A 14169-nucleotide genomic window follows, 5' to 3' on the forward strand; every position below is an offset into this window, starting at 1 on the left:
ATCCCCTGTGTCTTAAGAGGAAATCGTGAATAGTACTCATAATAGTATTTATTTTATTTTTTTTAAAGTTAATGGCACCTCTTTATTTTTTTATTTTACCCTTTTTTTTTTATATATTGCACTGAGGCAAAACCTGTATAATCCCTTACAATAAACTGGAAATCAGAGTTAATGAAAAACGATATACAATTTTGTTGCAGGCTCTACAGTGAGTAGAAAGTAGAGATGGACCGATCCGATATTACGTATCGGTATCGGTCCGATACTGACCTAAATTACTGGATCGGATATCGGAGAAAAATAAAAAATGTAATCCGATCCATTAAATATCACGAAAGCACCTCACAAAACTTGCAACACGCCGTAACTCACCTCAGAACGTTAGCACGTCGGAGCAGTATGCGTCACGTGATAGAGCGGCTGTGGCATGCGGGACCTGTCGGTGGTCTGGATAGCATGTGGAGCTTCGCTAGCAACCCAGCATTTCATCTCCGACAAAGTTATCCCCGAGAGAAGTAAAGCAAGTGTGTAAGTCCATCTCTGAATGTTTGTAAAGCACTCCTGCGTTAAGCTTAACGAGCGACTGCCTCTCGCTCTCCGGCTGCTACTTCAATCATGAAACTGCTTAACGATCAGCTGATCAGCTTTTCTGTCGCGAGTCCGTCTCTCTTGTTTGTTTTTGGCCCACTTTGCACCAGAAAGAGGAAACCAGCGGCTGAACAACAGCAGCACGTTTAAGCTTGATCAGCTGTTGTTAGAATGTATTTAATATTACTTTCTACTCGAGGATCTTTTTCTACGTAGCTGACGGCTGGTAACTGTGCAGGGGCGGATCTAGCAAAGTTTAGCCAGGGGGGCCGATAGGGCATGAACAGGGAAAAGGGGCACAAAGACATACTTTTCTTTCTTATTCTCATTTAAAATGTCGAGCTTTTAATAAATAATTATCTGACACCCAAAGTTTTAATTTGATGTAAAATGAATAGAAGTCAATTACTGTATATAGTGACTATTAAGTCTAATATATATACCCTAGTAAGCTATAGTACTCTTTACTTTGGGAAGGTACCATCTGTGCAGTCTGCAATTTTGTTGAAGAAAGATGTTGAATCTATTTAATATTTCTTGAAAAATAATTGATTTCTGTGCATTTTTTTTCACACTGCATCAAATTAAGGTTGATTACGTCGATTAAGCATCATGAGGTGGAGCGTGAGGGGTGGTTCCCTATTTTTTATTTATTTATTTTTGTTGTTGCTGGGAGTTGGAACCCTATTAGTTAGATTGCTTAATATTTACACTAAGTACTCTTTAAAATACCAGAATAGGGAGGATGGTGTAGGTTTAAGTTTATTAGATTGATCAGTATTGCTGAACTATGAAATATTTTTTTTGTATACAGGTTAGAGCTGGGCGATATGAGATTTTTTCATATCACGATATGTTTTTTTCATTTCAGGCGATAACGATATCTATCACGATATAAGCCAAATAACTATATTTGTAAGATTTAAATGTGCCGTTGCTCACAAGTAAAATGTGAAATAATCAGCAGCTTGTTTTTATTTAAATATTTATTTCCCATAATAAGTTCAACAGGGTAGATGTACTTAAGGAACATGAGACTTTTTCAGATAAATAAAGGCAAATATTGCAAACTACACAAAAGGCAGCCGCTAAAGCGTTTAAGTTTCAAAATAGAACAAACGAAACAGACTAAATTGTCAATTCCACTTAGAAACAAAATATTAATTCTAAAAATAAATCTTAGTTTGTTTTACAGAAGAACAGACAAAACTGACTAACTTTTGTCAATATCAAATAAACTGAGAACTAAAAGGAAATTCTCAATCTCTCCTTGTTGTATAGCTGAGCTTTTCAAACAGTTTTAACAGTTACTTTAGTCTGACAAAAGCCGAATGACGAATTAGCGCTTCCAGTCAGAGACTGAGGCTACGTCCACACGTACACGGGTATTTTTGAAAACTGAGATTTTCCGTTTCCGTTTTAAAAAATAATCCCGTCCACACATAAAGGCAGAAATGAAGGAAAACGCTGCTATGAACATGCCAAAGCAGCAGGTGGCGCTAGATTCCTAACCGTGCAGAAATGTTGGCCAATCAGAAGTCTAGAAGCCTCGGTGGGAAAAAGTAAACAAAGCTGGGGCATAGAAGCAGAACCGAGTCGTATGTGTGGACGGACAGTAACTGTGTGTATATGTAAGAATTTAAACACTGCAGAGAGTAGAATTAACAGTATTGTAGAAATTCATTTCACCGAAACAATAACGTGGCGCAGTGTGACGCATGCACCAGTTTATTGTATTTCCAGACTTGCTTTCGGCACAATTTACAGTGCACGCTACTCTGTTTTTGTCGGACTTGAAATAGCCGAAATACCTTCACACTACGGAACTTCTATGGCTCTTCCGTTTGACAATCTCTCTGGCATTGGAACCATCATCTGTTTTCTCTTCGGTCACGCTCGGTTGATTTTTCTAGTCGGCACACTCATTTCCTCCATTACGTGCTGGCTCCATTACCCGCTGGCTGCTTCCCAAACAAACACACGTGCGGCTTGGCACTTGTGCTGTACGTAACAAGCCACGCGACGTGACGCTGCGGCTGTGATTGGTTCGGCTCTGCGCTACTTAATTTGGATTGGCTGACCTTTTTTTTTTTTCTTTGAGGACAAGAGCGGCGAGGTCTATCGCGATAGCTTAATTTCTCTATCGAGTAAAAGTTATATCGCGATACATATCGTTATCGTTCTATCGCCCAGCTCTAATACAGGTATAACAGAATAGCTTTAGTGTAGTTGTTGTTTTAAACTTGAGTATGAACTTGCAGACTTGCAAAATGCAGCAAGATATTTTAAAAAACAGTTTTGTTGGTTAAAAAACACTATATCGGATTCATATCGGTATCGGCAGATATCCAAATTTATGATATCGGTATCGGTATCGGACATAAAAAAGTGGTATCGTGCCATCTCTAGTAGAAAGTGGCCCTAATAGTGTATGAAGGTGATTCAGCCTTTACTGGTGGGGCCGCTAAGCTGGAACTGCTGGCATCTGAAAACATAAATGCATGCATGTATATTTTATTCAGTGTGTTGGTTTGATTGTCTGCCACCCAGTTTGGTCCAGCAGAGTGAAAAGTCTCAACAACTGTAGGCTAGATTGTCATGACATTTGGTGCAGTTGAGCTCAAAGGAGAATTCTTAATGACTTTCTGCAGCACCACTATTAGATTTCTGTTTTTGAGTGAAATATTAGATGAATTCCAATAATATTTGAAACGGGCATACTTCCCCAAGCCCCAAAGCCACAATAGTTATCCACAATAGCTGGCAATTCCTTACCTAATCATCCAGGGCAATTACCAGATTGAAATACGTAACGTACAACACCTGATCTTACAGGATGTTTGCAATGTGTTTTTGTATCCTGTTCAATTTCCTGCTGTGTAAAGTGCATTAATATTAATGCACATAGGTATTTCTTTCAGTATGCAAGATGGATGTAAGAGTGGAAGGTGTGCTGACATGTTATTTGGACTATGGCCATTCTGGTGTGTCATTTCTGAGCCTCAGTTGGGTGGAGTTGAAACCTGTCTTTTCTGACAACCTCATCTCATCTGTAAATACTCATCCCACTGATGCACGGTTTTATGGAATTAATGAGGCAGCTTCATGTGCTGATGCATGTGAAAGGAGAGCTCCCTTCAAATTGCTTTCCTTTATTGCCTCCCCCCCGTTTGTCCTCCCTCCCCCAGAAATCACATTAGCCAAACCAATCTCATTTACAACATGCCATTTCTTAATTCAGCCCCCTGCTCCGACCCTATAGGAGATGCTTTGTTTTTTACGTCAAAGAGTGGATGAATTTCAGGAAAAATAGAATATTATAGTAAGAAAGAAAGAACACAGAGCACATCGACACTGTAGTGGAGTGTAATTCATCAACTACAACGTATTGATTAACTGATCATTTACTCTGAAATGCAGAGCATATTGTAAAAGTTAAGTTTGGCCAACCGCCCCCTGTAAATGCAGGTATCAGCATAAACAGACAAATCAACTTGTTGTTCAAGTTCATTTTGCACCAGCTAGAAACTGATGTGGAAAATAAGGAAAATGCAGTGCATTTATTCTGTGAAATTGGAGTTTGAGATGTGATCAATGCAGCATACAGAATGCTGCATGAAATTAGTTGATTATTGGTCCTTTTGTAGTTCTCTGTCAGTGCTACATCTGCTTGCAAGTTTGTGGTAATTACTGTGCTGTGGCTAAGGTGACAACTTGGATACAGGGGGGCAGACAGCAATCAGCTGTCTCCTCCTAGTTATTGCCTGCGCCTTCCACACCAGCGGCCTTTATCTTTGCTCGTCAGAGGCAGCGACCAACACAAGGCCAGTTATTACCGCAGCAGCGACCATGATAAGATCAAAGGAGACTGGTTGAACATGGAAGATGTAATGACTGTTCTCTTCTAAGCACTGCTTCACAGAATGTCATGTCATCTCCCCCCGTTAACGTTCATGTTTTTTTCTTCCTTTACAAGTCTTTCAAAGATGCAGAATGAGGACAGTCTTCAATTATTTTGATGTAGGGGGAAAATTACCCAGCACTGAAATTTTAGTGAATGAAAATGTTCCTTTTCACTTTCACTTTTTTTTCTTTTTGTTTTCCGGTGTTTTACTTTAGAGCAGCTTTCACGTGCCATCTATCTTCCTCTTCTGCTTCCTTTTCTACTTGATACATACGGCTACATTTGTGCCAAAGGTTTGAAAAAGAGCGGGTTGGCATGTTGTAAAAGAACTGGAAGTAACTTCATGTGACAGACGAAAATGCAGAAAGCAGCTGCTGACATACTGGAAGAAGGGGAGGTCATGGTTTCTCACTATCTCAGTATCCTCCCACAGACTGTGACCATGAGTAATGGAAGCGATTGCAGGGGGGAAAAGGGTGGGACGCAGGTAGAAGTGGCATGAAAGCGGTAGATACTGGAGAGGGAAAAAAATGGACACAATTTGTCTGAAATGGTGCTTGGTGCCAAGTTGTTGCCCTTATTTTTGTTTGCAAAACAAGACTTGCCATACAAGATACTACAGTGTGTTTGCTAATTCTGTTTAACTTTTGCAGAATTTAATTTAAACTCACTAACCCTGACTCCTTAGTTCAGCTAGCATGCCATCTGTCATCCTGGTGTTACGACTGCTAATAGAATAAATCTGACTTGTAAACTTTTTCAAGCATAGACCATCCAGCAGCATTCGACGGTTCTTAAGTGTTGTGCTTAACCTTTACAGTCTCTAATGTTTCAGCTGCTGATTCTTCTCATTTTTTTCCGTTTTCCTTCTTCCTAATTGACTGTTAGTGGGAGTTGCCACATTTTCTTCCACACACACACACACACACACACACACACACACACACACACACACACACACACACACACACACACACCCCCACCACCACCATTCTGGGATAGGCTCCATCCATTCCTTGTCATGCTCATGGATGGATGGACTTTTGACCAGTATATTTCTGTGTTTCAGGGTCAAGCTGAAAGATGGAGTGGCATTCTTGGGAGCTAGAGCCAGTAACCCAGTTATGTGGACGGTGAGTCAGGATGTCAGAAGTGAAGGTCACAGAGTTGTCACCCTGCACTGCCACAGGAAGGAGAACAGCTTCAGTCAAAGGTCCGTCTGACTCCCTCCTTCTACTGAATTAATGAGTGTGTGACTGAAATAATAACCTTACATCCCTGCTGAACAACCAAACAGCAGCACCCCGCTTGGTTTCTCAGGTGCTGAAAGAGCGATTGCAAAAAAAAGAGTATGAAGGAGAACATTATTAAACATTAATCTTTGGCACTGCCATTCATGCAGGTTCTCAGCTAGTCCCAAGTGTAGTCAATAAAATGAATTGTTTGAGGAACATAAAGTCTAAGGTATGCTTGGACTTAAAGGATAATTTTGGTAATATCTGATATTTTTCTTTCTGTCTACATACCATTAGATACTTAAAAGGATATCTGAACATGTAGCATTGTAATTGCACATTAAAGTCATTCATCAAAATACATATACTTTGCCTGCAAATGCAACAAAAGCAAATGTTACACTTAAGTTTATTTTCAGCATGTTTTGCATAGGTACAATTTCTTTTAGAGGGGTTCAGGTACTGAGCACTTCGAAAAACCTCAGCCGACCCTAAATTTAGTATTGGACTTAAACACACATACATAGTCACACTGAGCATCTCGGCACACTACGCCTTCTGTGTACGCACAGCTTATTGAAATCCACTGTTACATAATGCATGATGCATTAAGTATCAGTCAAACATGAACAGTCCTGCTATGGGAAACCAAATGCACAGCTGAAAACGGTGAACAACAAATATGGTTTTCCAGTTAACATCTTGTACTATCGCAAACTTTCAAGTCTTATAAAATTAATTGAATGTCAAGTATACATACATTACATTAAGCAAGTTATTTAGACTTTGTTTTACTGCAGACACCTCTCGAGATTTCACGTTGTTGCAGTTTGGTACTGATACTTGATCCTTTGCAGCTTCTATCCAAAAATGTCTATAGCATGGTGTGATACTCTAATTACAAGCAGAGACAACTAGTGTTACATATAAAGAGGATTCAAGAAATATCAAAGAGCTGTTAGTATAAAAATCAGATTTCCAAGACAATAAGATAAACTGACACAGATGTGTAAGTATTATTGGACGTGTTAAAAACATTTTGAGATTGTGAAACCTTCATGTGCTGGTAACTAGTAATTATGCTACACTTAAGTGGTTATCAGGTAAAATGTATATAAATATTATATACTTTATATGCTGAAATCTAGCAAACCTCTAATTTACAACTATACAATGCAATTACTTAAAAGTATTTACAAGAACAAACTTAGTTAAAGTCATTATGTGTCAAAAGGATTTAAAGCACTGCATGTAGGTGATTGTTGCTCAGAGGTGGCTGTTTTCAATCAGTGAGTGATAACTGTGTGCGTGTCTCTGTGCGTGGCAGTCTACAGTACTTGACATTCACTTCTGCAGCTAAATGGCTTTAGGAAAAGACAAAGTAGCTCCACACAGGAAGTGACACACCCCACTGGCTGGATTGTTATTTCCTCCTGGGTGTCAAGGTGACGGCAGTGATGAAAGACAAGTCATCTATCATTTACATGTTTCTCTTTCACAGCCCTGCTGAGGGGAAGATACAGTGAATTATACAGGACCGCTCATATCAAGGTCATACATGTTGACTGCGTACTATACCTTGCAATTCACCACTCAGCAAAAGACTGCCTTGAAGTATTGAAATGACCACGAACCTGGGCTTTCAAGTTTTGTGGGTTATTCATCAAATTGAGTAATGTGGAAAATCTGTAACTTATTTAGTGTTCTGTTATTTACTACACCTGTGCATGAAATGACCATAACTGTAATTAAGAATCTCTTTGAGGGTTGTAAACTGGTAGACGGCAGCTGTCATGTTTTTTGTTTTTTTTCTATTTTATTGAAAAGATAAAAATATGTGGAATACATAAAAAATAAAGGTATGTAAATAACATAAAATACACAAATCACAGTATGCTTCGTCTCCTGAGCAGGGGGATCCTATTGTCCATTGTCTCCCAGAGGTTTTTCAAATAAACTTCACTGGTCAGAGTCCCAGCTGGTGGGCTGAGACTCTATAACAAAAGAAAAAACAATCTAGAATAATTTTCACTTAAATACGTGTATAATCCTTTAACTCTCGTACTTGCTTTTGACATACTTTTTTCGTACTCATCAGTAGTATGTTCATAGTCAGGGAGACATTTTATTTGACTGCATTGACTAAAAGATATTGGTCAGATGTCCATCAACCTACTTTGCTGAGCATTAAAACAGAATCAGTAGGAGAGCTTCAAAGATGTATACCCCGAGGATGATGGCGGGGCAGTTCGACCTCAGTAGAGAGTTTGTGTGGTTTTGTCACTTCATCTGCCCACTTTCATTGGAGGCCACGAAGCAACACCACATTGCCTCCAGCAGTGTTCCCTGTCTTTTCTTGTACACATTTAGCTTTATTCTTTCCTGCTGTTATAATCTGGGTCATTGCATACTACTGTCAGTAAAAGTTTTAAACATTTGGTGTAGGGCTGCCACGATTTGTCGACTAGTCACGATTACGTTGACTATCAAAATCGTCGACGACTGATTTAATAGTCGACGTGTCGTTTGAAGCTTTGTAAGATCGCAAAAGACGCAGGAATAATAGCAGGATTTAAGAGTGTAATAACGGACTGAAACAGAAGATGGCAGCACAGCATGTACAAGGATGCCAGCTGCCGTTAAACCCCGAAGAAGAAGAAGCAGCTGTGTCCCAGAATTCATAGCGCGGCCCAGCTTAGTTTCCAACAATGGCGGTAGCTAGTTAGTTTTAATATTACTCTTATTATTCTTTCTGGGTCACAAAATAAACGTTTAACATATTTTCAGGCGAGAATGTAGCTGTGTAAACCTCAAATATCGGCTCAGTTTATCAGGACACCGCATATTTTCAAAAGCGCTCCGACGTTTTCGGAGACATCTGTTACCCACTAGCTCGATAGCTAGCCGGGGGCTAGGCTCACTAGCGCCGTGAGAACACCGGACTCCCGGCAAATTGTTTTCAAACCCACCGCCGTCTTTCGCGACTCAGGTTAAATATATATGAGTCACTTAGATAAATTAAAAATGTTATTGTTTGGCTTTTTTTTAGTATTTTAGTTGTTCCTGAGTAAATCGGTTTGGCTGAGATTAAAGTTATAGTTTTTACACAGCTGAATAAACGTCAAGCAGACAGCTGATCATCAGAAGTGTGAGATGCTGGAGAATATACTCCGGTGTCCTGTTATATTTTAGATAGCAAGGAGTTTATTAAACTCCACCGAGACAATCTGCTAATTTCATTAAAATTGAATAAACTATCATCTTGTCTTTATTTTTAGTTAGCACCTTAAAAGCTTAAAGCTGTAAGCTAATGATAGTTATATAAGAGCAGATGCTGCTGGTGCAATAAGCTGTAGTTTTACGTCCAGTGATGGTTGCTGCATTTTATTTTTGAAGGACTTTTTGTTTATTTTGGATGATGATGATGATCTGATTAGTCGACTAATCGCATAAATAATCGGTGACTAGTCGACTATCAAAATAATCGTTTGTGGCAGCCCTAATTTGGTGCCTAAAGGAGCAACTTTAATCCACCAGTTGATTAAAGTTGGAAAGTGCAGATCTTCCCACAATATTTATTTTGTGCCAAAGCCAATGTAATACCAATGTCAGTGCACAGGGGAGGTGAGTCCAAGCGAGGTGAAGAAGAGAGTGCAGGCAGGGTGGAGTGGGTGGAGACGAGTGTCAGGGGAGATTTGTGACAGAAGGATGGCAGTGAAAGGAAATGTTTACAAGATGGCTGTAAGACCTACTATGATGTATAGTTTGGAGGCAGTGGCACTAAAAAGAAGACATGAGGCTGAGCTGGAAGTGGCAGATAAAGATTTTCACTGGGAGTGACCAAGATGGACAGGATTAGAAATGAGTATATCAGAGGGACAAATCAGGTTGAGCAGTTTGGAGGCAAAGTTAGAGAGGCAAAGCTGAGATGGTCTGAAAACATGCGGAGGTGAAATAGTGGATATGCTAGACAAAGGATGTTGTTATGTAGCTTCCAGGTAGGAGGAAAGACCACAGAGCAGACTCATGGATGTAGTGAAGGAGGACATGCAGAGGGCAGGTGTGACAGAAGAGGATGCATGTGATAGGGTGAGATGTAGGCAGACCCCTAAAGAGACCAGCGGAAACAAGAAGATTTAATGTAATATAAAACCTTACAAAAGTTATAATAGCAAACATAGATTTTAGGGAATTTAGATGAAAGCATTTTTCCCTCTTAGGTAATGAAAACTGACAACATAGCCACAAAAGGGGAAGAGAGAAATCTCTGCAGCGCCATGATCTATTAAAGTCAAAGGTGGACTTGGAAGCTATTTCGAGAAGGCACAGATAATCGTGATAAATAGAGATTACAGAAATAAGCAGTAACTGTTAATGTGTCTACCTTAAATAAGTAGGGTAGTATCATGAGTTCTCAGGTCCAGTACATTTTAACTCACCATGACAAAATTTAGACTTCAGACTAAAAAATCACATTTTAATCACACGTTCATACATTGTTCTGCAGGGCGTCATAAATGTCTCTTCCAGTTTTTTCCATCACTGTCCATAGGACCAGAGTCCAAATGTATGTAGCATAGGCATTCAAACATACTAGTTGATTTTGTTTGTCGATGAGGCTTTCAGCTATCTCCAAAGCTGCAGGCCTCGTCAGCACTCCTGTTTTATGGCCTCTACCAACCCCCATCACCTCACTTCAGGCCTTCGTCCTGTGGGGGATACTTATGACTCCTCCACTCTCCATCCTCTGCAGAAAAACCCTTCTGTGGAAAGAGTGTTGGATCCAGTTATCTTTACTGCTGTTATGATCCCACCTGTTGAGTCACCTCAGCAGTCTTGTAGAAGTGGTCATGGTGCAACACCATAGCTTCTGGTTCCTGTGCTTTTCACAGAATCATCAATCAATCAATCAATCAATCTTTATTTATAAAGCACTTTTCATACAAAAAACAATGTAGCACAAAGTGCTTTACATAGTTAAAAACAGCCCACCCCACCCTCCAACTCACTCCCCACACTCTCATTAACATAAATGATGTGAATACACACATATCCCCCCCCCCCCCCCCCCCCCCCCCCCACACACACACACACACACACACACACACACACACACACACGAGCACACTTAAAGAGTAAAAATTGGGCTGGGCCAAGTGAGGAAACACTATAACAGGGAGCCGTCTGCACCGGGAGCCGGTCACAGACCGCAGCCTCCAGGCTGGGCACACAGCAGGAGGGAGGCCAAGGAGCCCCCCAGCCAGGCTGAGAGGACCCCCAGAGACCCAGCAGCCACAGTCGATCACAGCCCCGGTGCAGAGAGCGCCCTCTGAGGAAACACTGGAGATATGACACAATAGGATATATACAGGGTAAAATGATAAAATAAATAAGAACAGGATACAATATAAATATAAATATAAATATAAATAGAGTAAGAAGATTAAAAAATGAATAAGAATAAAATCAATAAATATTAGGTAAAGTCTAAATTAATAATAGAATAACAGGATAGAATAAATAAGCATAAAAAATAAATAAACGCTAAGTAAAAGCTAAATTAAAAAGGTGGGTCTTGAGCCTGTTCTTAAAAACATGTACGTTCTCTGCGGCCCTGAGCTCCTCCGGCAGGCTGTTCCACAGACGAGGACCATACCACTGAAAAGCTGCCTCTCCGTGAGTATGTGTCCTGACTTTAGGGACAATTAAAAGGCCAGTACCAGAGGACCTCAGGGTCCGCGAGGGTTCGTATGGTAAAAGCAGATCTGAGAGATAAGAAGGCCCAAGACCATTAAGACATTTAAAAACCAATAAAAGAACTTTAAAATCGATCCTGAAACACACGGGGAGCCAATGCAGCGATTCTAAAACCGGTGTAATGTGGGCCCGCCCTCTGGTCTTCGTCAGCACACGAGCTGCCGAGTTTTGCAAAAGTTGTAAAGTTGAAATATTCTTCTTAGGAAGACCAGAGAGCAGGGCATTACAGTAATCAATGCGACTGGTAATAAAAGCATGCATCAGCATCTCCGTGTTGGCCCGAGAGAGAATAGGGCGGACTCTGGCTATATTTTTTAGATGATAAAATCCAATTTTGGTTACATGTTTAACATGTGGGATAAAACCAAGCTCAGAGTCAAAAATAACACCCAGAATCATGATGCCATCCTTGGACTCCTGCGCTGTCGATGGAGCTTGGCACGCTCCCCTAATCCTTCAGGTGCCCGTCTGTTGTCCACAATCTCCTCTGTTGGCCTCTGGAAAGCCCCCTTAGCACAGGTCTCATTCCAACGCAGCTTCGTGGTCCTTGCTGTGGCTCCGAAATCTGATCTCATGATGGGCCCCAAACAGCTCAACCTTCCACCACAACCACTGCCTGGGCTGTCTGCTATGCCTGGAATGGTTCTTGTTTCTCACTGGGCCTCTGAAAATTTCTCAGGAGATTCCTTTCAGCAATACTCTGACTGCTGCACCTGTATTTCCTTGCTAGGAGGAAAAACCTTCTATTTGGAAAGCACGTCAACCATCATCAAACCACATTCTTTAGTTCAGTGAACTTCACTTATGGACCATCAAAGCCTCATCTGAACATGGATGCACCACTTGTATAGGTGTAATACCTGTAAATGAACTGTTAATCCCACAAATCACTGCAAAAATCATAGAAAACATAGTTTCATGTTAATTCTGGACCCCTCCTCTTGACGCATGGACACCCCCATGTGTCAACTCATCAAACCTAGATTCCTGTCTTAAAGAAAAAGGTCAGCTAGATCATGTCCCAGGCAACATCAGGGTGTCTCTGAGTTAACTGTACCTAACTTAAGCTCAGTCAGCAACAGTTTCCTATACAGTTATACATTTTTCTTTAAAGTACATCCAGCATATACAATGCTTTCTTTTGCTGTTTTAACAAGTGTACAAAATAACTTAGGTACTGTATATTAAGACTAAAACTTAATATCATATCTGCACTAATTGATATGACATAATTTGTGAACAACTAAACACTGTTGGCAAGATTTAACTATGAATAGAGTGAATTGAGTGTTCAATCAGTGACCATAAAATATATTACCTGATCTAATCACTAAAAGATAAATGCTGTGTCATCTGCCAGTTCTTTATTTGTGTGTTTTTACTGATAAGTTGGATAATAGCTATTTTTTTGGCTAAATTTATGCGTGCTGTTTTTCTCAATAGCCATTCTATCTGGAAGTGTAGCGCCAAATTTGGATGAACAGCGTTAAATAACAAACAGAGAGAAATTAAATGTCACTCAGTGTCTAGGTTAGAGCGAGGACAATGACAACGTCCTCGACATAATCAACATCAAAGATTACAATATTGCTTCTCAAAGATGGATGCACGCTGTCAAAGAACAAACTGAACAAGCTTCAGATAAAAACCTTATTCATGATCTTCTGGTATGAGAGGATTTTACAAGGTGGATTCCTTTAGTATGGTTTTACCCCTCAGTGTAAAAGTCTGATGTTGTCACTCTGCTGGTTGGACTGGTGGGGCTGGCAGGCTAGCAGGTGGCGTCGATACCCAACTTTGTGAACAACTCAAGAATGAAGCAATGTAGGAAATTGATACCACAGGTACATCTACTAAAAATCTCAGACGAGTTCAAATCTCTGTGACCTTCAACTCAAGGTCAAGATCAGAGGTCAATTTTTCTGCTTTCCAGAAAACTTGAAGTTGCTTTCCAAATATAAGAACCAAAGAATTAATTGGACTTAACTGCTATACATCAGGCACTGATTGTAAATGGCAATAGGCCATGACACACACAAAAAAGACTGATCCCTGTTTGAGGGATACACAACTATACGCTGTTTAAGTAATAGTGGATATATTGACACAAGGTGCACAAGGGTGGAAATGACATCTTCAGTGTTCGGCTCTCACATCTTTGGTTTATCCTGTGTGGCATCAGAGAGCATATGAGAGCTGTTTCTCTAATTAGTTACTTATTAAGTCTTTAGTTTAGGGCCACGGGTTAAACCTCATTGCACTCCTTGGGGTGTAGAACTAGGCTGCTTGACGTTTCCCAGGCTGTGTGGATGGATGTGTGTGTTTGTGGAGAGAGAAAATTAGGGAAAATGGGCTGGCACAGCAGGGTAAATCCAAAACTGTTTGTCTTTAGAATAGAGGCACTGATGTTGTTGGAGCAAACGGGATTACATTCATCGAAGTGTTGAAAGACATTGGCAGTCTGACCCTCTGAGACTTCCACTCTATCTTAAGCCCACTGTTTTTAGACTCCAGCACCTCAGCATCTTTCTGGGTTTTCTATGGTTTCAAACCTGGAGATTAAAAAAAAGTGTATTTAGTTGTGAATGACTTGTGCCTCATACTTGACTTACCTGTTTTCATGGTCTTCAGATTTCTGGAGGTTACCAGCCTTGAATGTCTCCTTAAACAATTCTTAAAGTTGCA

At 40.3% G+C, this 14169-nt stretch overlaps 1 protein-coding gene across 1 annotated transcript in view; it reads left to right on the top strand.

Moving 5' to 3' along the window:
• Positions 1–14169, top strand: part of LOC308392198 (transmembrane protein 132C) — a 187767-nt gene that overhangs the window by 100361 nt on the left and 73237 nt on the right. Inside the window, exon 4 of the mRNA XM_080875128.1 lies at positions 5562–5705. Within this exon, the coding sequence (XP_080731254.1) occupies positions 5562–5705 (144 nt within the window). The remainder of the gene's footprint in view (positions 1–5561; positions 5706–14169) is intronic.

This window comes from Rhamphochromis sp. 'chilingali' (genome assembly GCF_963969265.1).
Source record: "Rhamphochromis sp. 'chilingali' genome assembly, chromosome: 2".
In the NCBI taxonomy this organism is placed as follows: domain Eukaryota; kingdom Metazoa; phylum Chordata; class Actinopteri; order Cichliformes; family Cichlidae; genus Rhamphochromis; species Rhamphochromis sp. 'chilingali'.